A 14,433-nucleotide genomic window follows, 5' to 3' on the forward strand; every position below is an offset into this window, starting at 1 on the left:
AATTTTTCCACTAATGCACCAAGTAAGAGAAAGACGTTTTGACTATTTTGCAGCATTGCTACTTCTGGGAATGGCTTCCATATCAAAGTCAAATTGGTACTGCATGAAATCCTGAACGGAATCCAAAATCAATGTGAATCGAATCGGGCCCTTCTGAATCCAATCAATTTTGGAAATCTGAATCAATACTAGGGCTGGGAATCTTTGACTGTCTCACGATTCGAATCGATTATGATTTTGGGTCTACGATTCCATTCAGAGTTCGTCTCTGTGTGCCCTGCGATTGGTTGGCAACCAGTCCAGGGTGTACCCCGCCTACTGCCCAGAGCCAGCTGAGATAGGCGCCAGCAGCCCCCGCGACCCTTGTGAGGAATAAGCGGTCAAGAAAATGGATGGATGGATGGATTCCATTCAGAATCGATTTTCGATTCTCAATTCAAACGATTTTTAATTCAAAATTATTTGATTGACGAATGATTTCTGCTTCAATTTACAGATATGCACAACATTGTCATGATCTACTCCAGTCTGCTTTGCAAGACAAAATGACAAATAGAGACATTAAATTGTCTTTTTTTTTTTGTTCAAACATTTATTCATTTCGTATTGTAAGTGCCTTTTTCCACAAAAACAGCATGTGGGCTACAACTGCCTTTTCCCTTTCTTCTTCATTTCAAATTTAAATAAAATCGATTTTTGGATATTAATATCGATTCGATTCGATTAATACATGAGAATCTCGATTCTTTTATGAATAAATTTTTTTGGCACGCCCCTAATCGATACCCAGCCCTAATTGGTACTGCGTGGAATCCTTAACTGAATCCAAAATCACTGTGAATCAAATCGATTTTGGAACTCTGAATTGATACCCAGCCCTAATTGGTACTGCGTGGAATCCTTAACTAAATCCAAAATCAATGTGAATCAAATCAAATCGGGCCCTTCTGAATCAAATTGATTTTGGAAAACTGAATTGATAGCCAGCCCTAATTGGTACTGCATGAAATCCTTAACGAAATCGAAAATCAATGTGAATCGAATCGGGCCCTTCTGAATTTAAAGGCCAAATGTGAAGTAATTTCATAAAATACCATATAGGGTCACAACTGAAGCATTGAAACACTGTCCAACAAATAAAGTATGAAAAAATAATTTATATGTTATATATTTGACGAAATAATCGCTTTTCCGAAGTTCGAGCCTGGCGGACGACAAACCCGGAAGTGATACGTCACACCGGGAACAGCGACGGCAGCGCTCCATGCAGACGCTATACAAAGCCACTCAAACGTCGATTCAGACAGCGATGTCAGCGATAGGTTGAGCGAAAATGAGGAGAACCACGTTTTTTAAAGAGTTGGAGGAAGAGGAGGAGGTTGGCATTTTATACGTTGGACTTTACATGTACGAGCCAGATGCTAATCAGGATGCTGATAATGCGCCCAGACACCTGACATGGAATGGAGACAAGACCCGTTGAAATTACAAGATGAGTAAGATATATATATAGGTAGTGGTATTTTTTTATGATTTGAAGATGCCAGCATTTGCACATAATTTTATATTTTTGTCTGATGACATTTTAAAAAAATAAATAAATCAGACTATGTTCAAAGCAGTTACTCAGTACTTGAGTATTCTTTTCAGCATTTTTTTTTTCTTACTTGTACTTGAGAGATTTATCAATGACTATTTCTTACTTTTGTACATGATTCCGTCCACGTACTTGTATATTTTGAAACAAATGTTTTCATAAACAGAATTATTGACTGATTGGTATAGCAAATGTTGTTCCGTCGGCCCGGACGAGAGGCAGACGGCCGGACCGAGATTTACGTCCCGGCGGAGGCCGTCTTCACCCTCCCGCCGGGCCGACGCTCAGGGGAGATATGTCGGGAAGGGGGGGACGCGGGCGGCTCCGACTGCCCTCTCCAAGAGTGATCGTATATTATGCATCCCGGGTGTCGGAAGGAGAGTCTTCGCCTGTATTCGCTTTGAAGGAGAAGTTCCACAACTCAAAAGCTAGAAGGAAAAAGTAACAGAGTGCCGGGCCGAGATTCAAGCTGCAGACAAAGAGATTTATTTGACACAGACATACAAACAAGACATATATTCTGGCCAGAAGGGATTAGAAATCCGTTTGGACAACGGAATGCACTGGTTTATAAAGCCTGTCTAGAGTCCACCCCCAAACTTTTTCCTTGGGCGTAACATCTTAAGGCAGCTAACGGTATTGGACAACTACAAAATGCAGTACTGGGTGCAGTGCTATTTTGTGACCATTGGGGGCACTGTTACTCCACGTAAACTTAGGCTCGCCACCTTTGGCCTAATTTAAAGCTGACCTCTGCATGAACTTCATGGTTACGCAAGCTCATGTGTACCTTCCTGCTCATAAATCTTGCGGACAAGACATTTTTATGGGCTGCAGCTGGTGTTTTGGCTCACTCACTCACATGTAGCACGTGTAGCTCACGTGTTCGGAAAACCCCTATCTCACAGAATGCCTTCAAGGCCAGCCAGAGCACACGTGATCGGAAAACCCCTACATATATCTGCTAGGTCAGAAGAAAGGAAAATGTGTCAGAGCAGATTTGGGCCAAACCAGGTGGCTTTTTCAGGGATGGGGCATGAATCTACATAGATAACTAAAATTATATACGTCACAATACCAATAACAATAACATTTCAATAACATTGAACAACATTGAATAACAACATTTCAATAATAATCAGTTCAATAACATTTCTGCTCATGGTGTCATCGCTCAGTATTTTACTTTTTTTTTTAAATATAAATTTCAGGTGTACTTGTGGTAATTGCCAGCAAATGCCGACAGCTGTAGAATGTGTTTGCTGCCATGAAATTCAAGAAGTAGTGACTACGTCTACAAGGAGAGGAACACTTCAATCAGGTACTGGACTGCATCACTGATCATCCTGGATTCAATGCTGTGTGCCTGAACCCATATGGATTACAGGTGGCATGGATGACCTACAAGCAGCAGTACAAAGGCAAGGCATTTGATGGGCCACAGGATGCCAAGTATAGACATATTGCCTACAGACAATTGGTGCGCTGGTGCTGGAAGTTTCTTGGTCTGGACAACCGTGTTCTGCTCCCAGCATGTTGCAGTGTCTTGTATCAGGGCACATTTTCCACCACCAGGAGAAGAGGAGTCAGCTGTATTCAAAGGGTTTCGTGTTTCACAGAGAAATGTTCCAGAACTGTTATTTGTACTGGTTGCATCATAATAAGAATAAACAAATGAGGACAACTTAATACAAGGAATGTGATTCTTTATTTCCCTAGGAATCTCGTATGGTGCTCAGCAATAACATTTGACTTGTCCGGTCTGTTCACTGCTGCTGTAAGAAATTGTGGCTCGACTACCACATCATTCGGTTTTGTACTTATTTGGAACGTCAATCACTTTCATCGCCTCTGAAAGGCAGTCATTCACATAGTCTACAAAAAAAAAAAAATTGGGATGATAAATATTTGGGTGACATATGGGTTACACTCAGTAATGCATCTGCCTGGAATTGTTTTTGTTTCATAACTTACCATAAGTTTCATCCACCAATATCTTTCTCAGAGAATAGCCACCACTCTTATATTTGGGATAAACGATGCAGTAGGAGTGTATTCCTTCCTTCGTCACTTTCTGTGGTCTCCCAGCATTTTCATTATAATGCATAGCAGCGAGAATGATTCTGGAATTGAACAAAAATTGCCTTATTAACAAATTGTCACATTGTGATGAAATAGCTTTATATCTCAAAGTTCTCCATTTCATCCATATGTTCTACTAGTCATGGACAAATCACACTTGAAGAAGCACATTATATATATATATATATATATATATATATATATATATATATATATATATATATATATATATATATATATATATATATATATATATAAATAAATTTCGATTCTTTGAGATGGCATTTTTGGTTGAACAGATGCAGTGGAAATTTAATAAATTCTGCCCTGCCTTACCAAATATAAAATTATTTAATGACTCATAAAATGCAGTAAGATTGACATATGATTGGAAGTTTTTCAAAAGGACGTGTCATGTTCTTTGATCAACAAAGCAATGCTGCCAACCTATTGAAATTTACTTTCAGAACAATTTGTCTCACTGCCATTATTACTCATCGTTGATATGAATAGCACCGAGACGTTAGCTTTCGGTTCACGTCGCTAGTTTCTACTGTTCATTCCACAACTGTTGGAAGCTCTGCTTTGTCAAAGTCATCAGTGATCTATCCATAAATTCCACGTTTTTTTCTAAATAATTGTAATCATACTTACTTTTTTTGCAAATCCATTATCATAAGCAGACCGGTTGAGGAAGCAGGCATCTTCGAAGTGTTTGTAACAGAGAACACTCCTCGACGATGGCGTGAAATTCATTCGCTTCGTGCGAATGAAAGTTGACCATTTACGTGCCCTGTTATCTGTTGGCCACTCATACAACTTTTCTTTAGCTTGAGAACAATACATCACCACACATCGCCAGGTCATCTTACCGAGTAGCAATGCAAACAATGCAGTTCAATGGCCGACTTCTCTCGCAACTTCCCGGTGTGACGTAATTTCCGAAAATTTCCGAAGATTGTCGAAGAAAAGCATTTTCGTTGTCAAGGCCGTTGCTATGGGTTAAACTAAGAACCTGAAAGGGTTGCGTTAAAAAAAATAACGAAAATATGCTTACAATGGTTTAGCCATTGGTATTACTCAAAAACATGGTTGGCCAACCTTACTTCACATTTGGTCTTTCATGGATTTTGGAAATCTGAATCGACACCCAGCTCTCCCATAAACGGCCGTTAAATGCGCTCAAATTGCAGCATAAGAAAAAGGCATTACGCTATGTGTGGTGATGACACGCCACGTCGGCGTCTTACCGGGTCTGCTGACACCCGGCGCCGGTTCTCGTTGCTCTTGGCGACGGGAGCATACGTCCTGGGCGGAACTTGAGGTGGGAGGGTGTTGCTCCACCCCACCGGCTTCCCGGCCCGGTCGTGCCGGCCCGGCGAGTCGTCGATGATGTCATTGTCGAGCTCGGCCGAGGGGACGTTGGGCGGGTCGGCGTGGGGCGTGTACACGTTGACGTCGCGGGAGGCCGCCGGCGCTCGGACCAGCGAGAAGGGATTCTCCGACCCTGGCGGTGGGCGGATGGGATTCCGCGGGGGGACAGCAGGGGGGGTGTCGTCAGGAACCCTTTGCAAGTCTTTGCTCAGCTGGGAGCCGTCCAGGATGTAGAGACGTCCCGGCACGGCGGGCAGAGCGGGCAGCTGGTGCCCGGCGGGGTCCGACGGTACAGACCCCGTTTTGTCCCGCTTGAGTCTGGAGAGGGCATCGTACTCCATCTGCAGGGCCTCGGCCAGGACCAGCTCCTTCTGACTCAGGCCCAGAGACTCCAGGCTGGCCCAGCCGCCGCCACCGCCCTCCACGCCACCGCCGCCCTCCTTCTGGGTCTGCGTCGCCGACATGACACAAAGGTGGCAATCTGCCAACAGGATGCACAACAACAAATTGGTTAGCAAGCAACATGGAGGCGGGTGCCTGCAGTCCACCATGTGGGACATTTTCAAGGCCAGAAATGCTTTCCAGCGGGAGTGACGGACGGACGGCAACGACACTGACGACTAGGGATGTAACCATGAGGGCAATATGGTGATATTAAATCTGCCACAATGTATTGTCTTGGCATGATATTAAAAGCAGCACATCTGTTCAAAAACTCAGGTTGATTTCCATGAGTGCAGTTCTACCACCCTGTGGTGGCTCACTTTTTAGTGCAGTTTCATTTTCATAAGGCATATTTTGGCCCTTCTATGTTTCAAATCCACGCTATTGGTCATATGAATAATAAGTAATATGCTTGTGAAGCAAGTCAATATGTCGAGGAACTCAATGTGTGCTTGCATTAGCAACCAAGTGCCTCAATATTAAATCTTGTTAGAGATTGTAAGTTGTTTATATGTAGGGATGTCCCGATCCCATTTACGTGATCGGAAACCGAGTGCCGATCACGTCCTTTTTAGCTGATCGGTATCGGGAGAAAATGATTAGGGTTTTAATTTTTGGCAATTTGGTTTTTATTATTATTATTATTTTAGGGGCTACAAAGCAACACAATCATCCAGTGGTAAACATATTGCCAAACAAAAGGTTTTATTTATTTTTATTTATTATTTTGTGCACTTATGATGGCATCGAGACTCTGCATTGGCAGATCCTCAAAATCAGGTGACTCGGATGGACTAAGGTGTAAAAAATGTAATCGAGACATCCCTATTTCTATGCATTGCGGTTATGTACAAAATCACAATATTGAGATTTTTTTTTTTTAACTTTACAATATTGCAACCCTTTTTATATAGCACCAACCTCCCTACAATATCGCAATAATGATTGTATCATGAGCCTCATATCGTGATATTGTATCACGATGTTTAGATATCGTTACATTCCTACCGACGACCAAACTTATGGAGGACCAAAAATGCCAAAATTCAAAATAAATAAATGACTAAATAAATAATGTCTGAAAGTGAAAATAAAAATGAATATAAAAAAAAATATAATTTGAAAATTATATATAAAAAATATATATAAATGGAAATAAATCAGTTTTTATGTTCACTTCTAGTCATTTATTTAGACATTTATTCATCTATTTATTTAGTCATTTATTTATTTATTTTGTAATTTAATTTTTTTTAATTTAGTCATTTATTTATTTTGAATTTTGGCAGTTTTGGGTCATACTGCCAAGTCGAAATGTTATTGCAACGAGGGGGCGGTCCTAAGCGTGTCTTGGGTTGGACTCCGCCGTTGGAAATTGCTTGTCATTGGTCGAGTGAGCAGCTCGGCGAACAAGGAAGTCTTGCCAGCATGCAACCACTCGACCAATGACAGGGAATTTGCAACGGCGGAGTCCAACCCACGACACGCTTAGGACCGCCCCCTCATTTGAATAACATTTTGACTTGGCAGTACGGCCCAAAACTGCCAAAATTCAAAATAAACTAGAGCTGCGAGCAGCTATAAAGGGCCCTCGCAGCCCGGGCCACGTTGGAGTCCTTGCACGTTGGGGTCCTTGCACGTTGGGGTACTGGCACGTTGGGGTACTGGCATATTGGAAGCAAAATTTCTTTGAAAATGGCATAATAAACGTTTACATGTAGAATATTTTTTTTGCCAGTGTGTGTCAAGCTCAACGGGTTTTGGTGATTGTTAAGACCTGCAAAAATCAGCGTCCTTTTTTATTTTTAGGCAATGAGTTGCCCTGATTGGTATTTTTTGTAAAAGTGTATATATACATCATCGCTCGTTGTACTCATTGCACAATGTTACTTTTATTGTCCAAAGGGGCAATCAAAAATGAATAAAACAAAATGGAAACGTACATACGTTTGGATCGGTGTGAAGCCAGTGAACAATTTGAGTGGTGGAAACTAAAAGAATATTCAGAAATGACTTAGTCATCACACTTAGAATGAGTTTACATTTTTTTGTACAAAATACCGTATGTGGGTTTTTTTTTTATATATAAGCCTCAAGGGCTAGGTGGCGCTGTATTTATAACTGAATGTTGTCTTCGAGATACCTTCAGGCCTTGATTATAAGCATACATGTAAAGTGTGGGATTTTTTTTGGAGCATGTACCGTGGAGTTATTAAGCATATCCTTCATTCACGATATTGCTTTTAATGTCCACAGAGGCTATCAAAAATAAATAAAAATATATATATGTTTGGATAAGTCTGATGCCAGTGAACATTTTGAGTGGTGGAAACTAAAAGAATATTCATAAATGACTTAGTTATCACACTTAGAATGAGTTTACATTTTTTGTACAAAATACCGTATGTGGGGTATTTTTTTTTATGCCTCAAGGGCTAGGTGGCGCTGCATATATAACTGAATGTTGTCATAGAGATAGCTTCAGGCCTTGACAATAAACATACATGTCAAGTTTGGGATTTTTTGGAGCATGTACCGGGGAGTTATTAAGCATATCCTTTTTCAGTGCGAAACACAAATTTTGATGCCCCGACTTCATCATATAGTATTTCGAAAGGTCAAGATTTTTCCCCCTGTCGTTGGCTCAGGTCTTGACATGGTCCAGGTCAAGTCTTAACTCAGTCAAATGAAACGTGTAGGAGAAGTGGGCAAAAGTCTGCGCCCTGTGAATGTGCAAAAATTGTCAAAAATGGGACATTCAAAAATTCGTAGCTCACTTCCTGTTCATTTTAGCATATGGGTCCAAGAGACTTTTTTTGTAGGTCTTGGGCTCCCTCATACACCTAAAAATATTCGTCGTTCTTGCTTAAACGTACAACCGGGGCTGCTTCGTTAAAAACTTCTAGAGGGCGCTATTGAGTCATTTTTGTAAAAATAGCACAATCAACAATAAAATATTGCTCATTTTACCAGGCCAGATGTGTGTGCCAAGTTTCATGAGTTTCTGTGCATGTTTAGACCCTCAAAACTGGCGTTGTTTTCTTGGCGAACAGCGCTTAGCCACACCCACAGCAATTCGCGAAAACTCACAAACTTCGTGTTGTGACATCATGAAGGCCGAAACCCTCATCTGAGCAAATATGAGGTAGGTCCAGTTAACTTGTTTGGAGAAAAACGTAGAAGAAAATTCGGAATAAAAAAAATTGCCACTAGGTGGCGCTATCAGTTAGATGAAATATAAGTCAGTAGATGTCTTTAGTGCTGGACTCTCATCAAATGTGTGAAATTTTGAGAAGATAGGATCATCTCAGTCAAGTTAATGCAGCTTTTATTTTCACGAAAAATCTTCAGACTTTGCGTCACCGTAGCGGCCACGCCCTTTGGCGAAAAGTTACAATATTCGGTGTGGGGCATGATCAACATCTTAAGCCTTTTCTGACCAATTTTCAAATGGATCCCTTCAACAAGCTCAGCACAGTAGCTAAAAACGTAACGTATGACATTTATTGTAACCACTAGGTGGCGCTATATGTATAACTGAATTTTATCATATAGATGTTTTCAGGCCGTGACTATTACGTTGCCTGAGAAGTTTGAGATTTTTTGGAGCTTGAACATGGGAGTTATTAAGCATTTGCTCTTTCTGGACAAATGAAATTTTAAAGGCAATATTTGATGCCCCGCCCCCGTCATATAGTATTTCAAAAAGGCAAGATGTTTTGCCCAGTTTTTCTCTCAGGTCTTGAGATGATAAATGCCAAGTTTGAAGTCAATTGGATGAAAAATGTTTGCAAAGGGGGAAAAAGCATGACCACAGTGAATGTGCCAAAATAGGCCAAAATTGGACATAAAAAAATTCATAGCTCACTTCCTGTACATTTTAGCTACATGGTCCCAATAGACTTTTTTGTGCGTCTCGGGGTGCTACACGTGCCTGCCAATTTTTGTTGCTCTAGCTCAAACGTGCCGGGCTTGGTTTTTATTTTTCTACGCTAGGGGGCGCTATCGAGTCGCATTGTTATGACGACTTAATAATATCAAATTTTTCGCCGGGCCTGAGGAGTGTGCAAAGTTCGGTGAGTTTTCGTGAATGTTTAGGTACCCAAAATCGCGATCGTTTGCGGAGAATAAAGAAGAAGAAGAAGAATAATAATAACTAGAGCTGCGAGCAGCTATAAAGGGCCCTCGCAGCCCGGGCCACGTTGGGGTCCTTGCACGTTGGGGTACTTGCACGTTGGGTACTGGCACATTGGAGTACTGGCATATTGGAAGCGAAATTTCTTTGAAAATGGCATAATAAACCTGTACATGTAGAATATTGTTTTTGCCTGTGTGTGTGTCAAGGTCAACGGGTTTTGGTGATTGTTAAGGCCTGCAAAAATCAGCGTCCTTTTTTATTTTTAGGCAACGAGTTGCCCTGATTGGTATTTTTTGTAAAAGTGTATATCATCATCGCTCGTTGTACTCATTGCACAATGTTGCTTTTATTGTCCATAGGTGCAATCAAAAATTAATAAAACAAAATGGAAACGTACATACGTTTGGATCGGTGTGAAGCCAGTGAACAATTTGAGTGGTGGAAACTAAAAGAATATTCATAAATGGCTTAGTTATCACACTTAGAATGAGTTTACATTTTTTGTACAAAATACCGTATGTTTTTTGTATTTTTTTATATATTATGCCTCAAGGGCTAGGCGGCGCTGTATTTATAACTGAATGTTGTCATAGAGATAGCTTCAGGCCTTGATTATAAGCATACATGTCAAGTGTGGGATTTTTTTTGGAGCATGTACCGTGGAGTTATTATGCATATCCTTCATTCACGATATTGCTTTTAATGTCCACAGAGGCTATCAAAAATAAATAAAAATATATATATGTTTGGATAAGTCTGATGCCAGTGAACATTTTGAGTGGTGGAAACTAAAAGAATATTCATAAATGACTTAGTTATCACACTTAGAATGAGTTTACATTTTTTGTACAAAATACCGTATGTGCGGTATTTTTTTTTTATGCCTCAAGGGCTAGGTGACGCTGCGTATATAACTGAATGTTGTCATAGAGATAGCTTCAGGCCTTGACGATAAACATACATGTCAAGTTTGGGATTTTTTGGAGCATGTACCGGGGAGTTATTAAGCATATCCTTTTTCATTGCGAAACACAAATTTTGATGCCCCGCCTTCATCATATAGTATTTCGAAAAGTCAAGATTTTTCCCCCTGTCGTTGGCTCAGGTCTTGACATGGTCCAGGTCAAGTCTTAACTCAGTCAGATGAAACGTGTAGGAGAAGTGGGCAAAAGTCTGCCCCCTGTGAATGTGCAAAAATCGTCAAAAATGGGACATTCAAAAATTCGTAGCTCACTTCCTGTTCATTTTAGCATATGGGTCCAAGAGACTTTTTTGTAGGTCTTGGGCTCCCTCATACACCTAAAAATTTTCGTAGATCTTGCTTAAACGTACAACCGGGGCTGCTTCATTAAAAATTCCTAGGGGGCGCTATTGAGTCATTTTTGTAAAAATAGCACAATCAACAATAAAATATTGTTCATTTTACCAGGCCAGATGTGTGTGCCAAGTTTCATGAGTTTCTGCACATGTTTAGACCCTCAAAACCGGCGTTGTTTTCTTGGCGAACAGCGCTTAGCCACACCCACAGCAATTCGCGAAAACTCACAAACTTCGTGTTGTGACATCATGAAGGCCGAAACCCTCATCTGAGCAAATATGAGGTAGGTCCAGTTAACGTGTTTGGAGAAAAACGTAGAAGAAAATTCGTAAGAAAAAAAATTGCCACTAGGTGGCGCTATCAGTTAGATGAAATATAAGTCAGTAGATGCCTTTAGGGCTGGACTCTCATCAAATGTGTGAAATTTTGAGAAGATAGGATCATCTCGGTCAAGTTAATGCAGCTTTTATTTTCACGAAAAATCTTCAGATTTTGCGTCACCGTAGCGGCCACGCCCTTTGGCGAAAAGTTACAATATTCGGTGTGGGGCATGATCAACATCTTAAGGCTTTTCTGACCAATTTTCAAATGGATCCCTTCAACAAGCTCAGCACAGTAGCTAAAAACGTAAAGTATGACATTTATTGTAACCACTAGGTGGCGCTATATGTATAACTGAATTTTATCATATAGATGTTTTCAGGCCGTGACTATTAAGTTGTATGAGAAGTTTGAGATTTTTTGGAGCTTGAACATGGGAGTTATTAAGTATTTGCTCTTTTTGGACAAATGAAATTTTAAAGGCAATATTTGATGCCCCGCCCCCGCCATATAGTATTTCGAAAAGGCAAGATGTTTTGCCCAGTTGTTCTCTCAGGTCTTGAGATGATAAATGCCAAGTTTGAAGTCAATTGGATGAAAAACCTTTGCAAAGGGGGAAAAAGCATGACCACAGTGAATGTGCCAAAATAGGCCAAAATTGGACATTAAAAAATTCATAGCTCACTTCCTGTACATTTTAGCTACATGGTCCCAATAGACTTTTTTGTGCGTCTTGGGGTGCTACACGTGCCTGCCAATTTTTGTTACTCTAGCTCAAACGTGCCGGGCTTGGTTTTTATTTTTCTACGCTAGGGGGCGCTATCGAGTCGCATTGTTATGACGACTTAATAATATCAAATTTTTCGCCGGGCCTGAGGAGTGTGCAAAGTTCGGTGAGTTTTCGTGAATGTTTAGGTACCCAAAATCGCGATTGTTTGCGGAGAATAAAGAATAATAATAATAACTAGAGCTGCGAGCAGCTATAAAGGGCCCTCGCAGCCCGGGCCACGTTGGGGTCCTTGCACGTTGTGGTACTTGCATGTTGGGGTACTGGCACATTGGGGTACTGGCATATTGGAAGCAAAATTTCTTTGAAAATGGCATAATAAACGTTTACATGTAGAATATTTTTTTGCCAGTGTGTGTGTCAAGCTCAACGGGTTTTGGTGATTGTTAAGACCTGCAAAAATCAGCGTCCTTTTTTATTTTTAGGCAATGAGTTGCCCTGATTGGTATTTTTTGTAAAAGTGTATATATACATCATCGCTCGTTGTACTCATTGCACAATGTTACTTTTATTGTCCAAAGGGGCAATCAAAAATGAATAAAACAAAATGGAAACGTACATACGTTTGGATCGGTGTGAAGCCAGTGAACAATTTGAGTGGTGGAAACTAAAAGAATATTCATAAATGACTTAGTTATCACACTTAGAATGAGTGTACATTTTTTGTACAAAATACCGTATGTGGGGTATTTTTATTTTTTTTTATATAAGCCTCAAGGGCTAGGTGGCGCTGTATTTATAACTGAATGTTGTCATAGAGATACCTTCAGGCCTTGATTATAAGCATACATGTCAAGTGTGGGATTTTTTTTTGGAGCATGTACCGTGGAGTTATTAAGCATATCCTTCATTCACGATATTGCTTTTAATGTCCATAGAGGCTATCAAAAATAAATAAAAATATATATATGTTTGGATAAGTCTGATGCCAGTGAACATTTTGAGTGGTGGAAACTAAAAAAATATTCATAAATGACTTAGTTATCACACTTAGAATGAGTGTACATTTTTTGTACAAAATACCGTATGTGGGGTATTTTTTTTTCATGCCTCAAGGGCTAGGTGGCGCTGCATATATAATTGAATGTTGTCATAGAGATAACTTCAGGCCTTGACGATAAACATACATGTCAAGTTTGGGATTTTTTGGAGCATGTACCGGGGAGTTATCAAGCATATCCTTTTTCATTGTGAAACACAAATTTTGATGCCCCGCCCTCATCATATAGTATTTCGAAAAGTCAAAATTTTTCCCCCTGTCGTTGGCTCAGGTCTTGACATGGTCCAGGCCAAGTCTTAACTCAGTCGGATGAAACGTGTAGGAGAAGTGGGCAAAAGTCTGCCCCCTGTGAATGTGCAAAAATCGTCAAAAATGGGACATTCAAAAATTCGTAGCTCACTTCCTGTTCATTTTAGCATATGGGTACAAGAGACTTTTTTGTAGGTCTTGGGCTCCCTCATACACTTAAAAATATTCGTCATTCTTGCTTAAACGTACAACCGGGGCTGCTTCGTTAAAAATTTCAAGGGGGCGCTATTGAGTCATTTTTGTAAAAATAGCACAATCAACAATAAAATATTGCTCATTTTACCAGGCCAGATGTGTGTGCCAAGTTTCAGGAGTTTCTGTGCATGTTTAGACCCTCAAAACTGGCGTTGTTTTCTTGGCGAACAGCGCTTAGCCACGCCTACAGCAATTCGCGAAAACTCACAAACTTCGTGTTGTGACATCATGAAGGCCGAAACCCTCCTCTGAGCAAATATGAGGTAGGTCCAGTTAACGTGTTTGGAGAAAAACGTAGAAGAAAATTCGTAAGAAAAAAAATTGCCACTAGGTGGCGCTATCAGTTAGATGAAATGTAAGTTAGTAGATGTCTTTAGAGCTGGACTCTCTTCAAATGTGTGAAATTTTGAGAAGATAGGATCATCTCGGTCAAGTTAATGCAGCTTTTATTTTCACGAAAAATCTTCAGATTTTGCGTCACCGTAGCGGCCACGCCCTTTGACGAAAAGTTACAATATTCGGTGTGGGGCATGATCAACATCTTAAGGCTTTTCTGACCAATTTTCAAATGGATCCCTTCAACAAGCTCAGCACAGTAGCTAAAAACGTAAAGTATGACATTTATTGTAACCACTAGGTGGCGCTATATGTATAACTGAATTTTGTCATATAGATGTTTTCAGGCTGTGACTATTACGTTGCCTGAGAAGTTTGAGATTTTTTGGAGCTTGAACATGGGAGTTATTAAGCATTTGCTCTTTCTGGACAAATGAAATTTTAAAGGCAATATTTGATGCTCCGCCCCCGTCGTATAGTATTTCTAAAAGGCAAGATGTTTTGCCCAGCTGTTCTCTTAGGTCTTGAGATG

The 14,433-nt window shown here is 40.3% G+C and overlaps 1 protein-coding gene across 8 annotated transcripts in view; it reads right to left on the reverse strand.

Moving 5' to 3' along the window:
• The window catches only part of pik3c2b (phosphatidylinositol-4-phosphate 3-kinase, catalytic subunit type 2 beta), a 382,245-nt gene that overhangs the window by 291,798 nt on the left and 76,014 nt on the right, over window positions 1-14,433 (reverse strand). For 7 of the 8 annotated variants that reach the window (XM_077501844.1, XM_077501843.1, XM_077501846.1 and 4 more), the window contains exon 2: window positions 4,930-5,534. The exons of the other annotated variant lie outside the window; for it this stretch is intronic. In XM_077501844.1, coding sequence (XP_077357970.1) covers window positions 4,930-5,517 — 588 coding nt within the window. In that variant the 5' untranslated portion in view covers window positions 5,518-5,534. The remainder of the gene's footprint in view (window positions 1-4,929; window positions 5,535-14,433) is intronic. 8 annotated transcript variants of the gene reach the window in all.

The sequence above is a fragment of the Festucalex cinctus genome, chromosome 17, assembly GCF_051991245.1.
Source record: "Festucalex cinctus isolate MCC-2025b chromosome 17, RoL_Fcin_1.0, whole genome shotgun sequence".
Classification (NCBI taxonomy): Eukaryota; Metazoa; Chordata; class Actinopteri; order Syngnathiformes; family Syngnathidae; genus Festucalex; species Festucalex cinctus.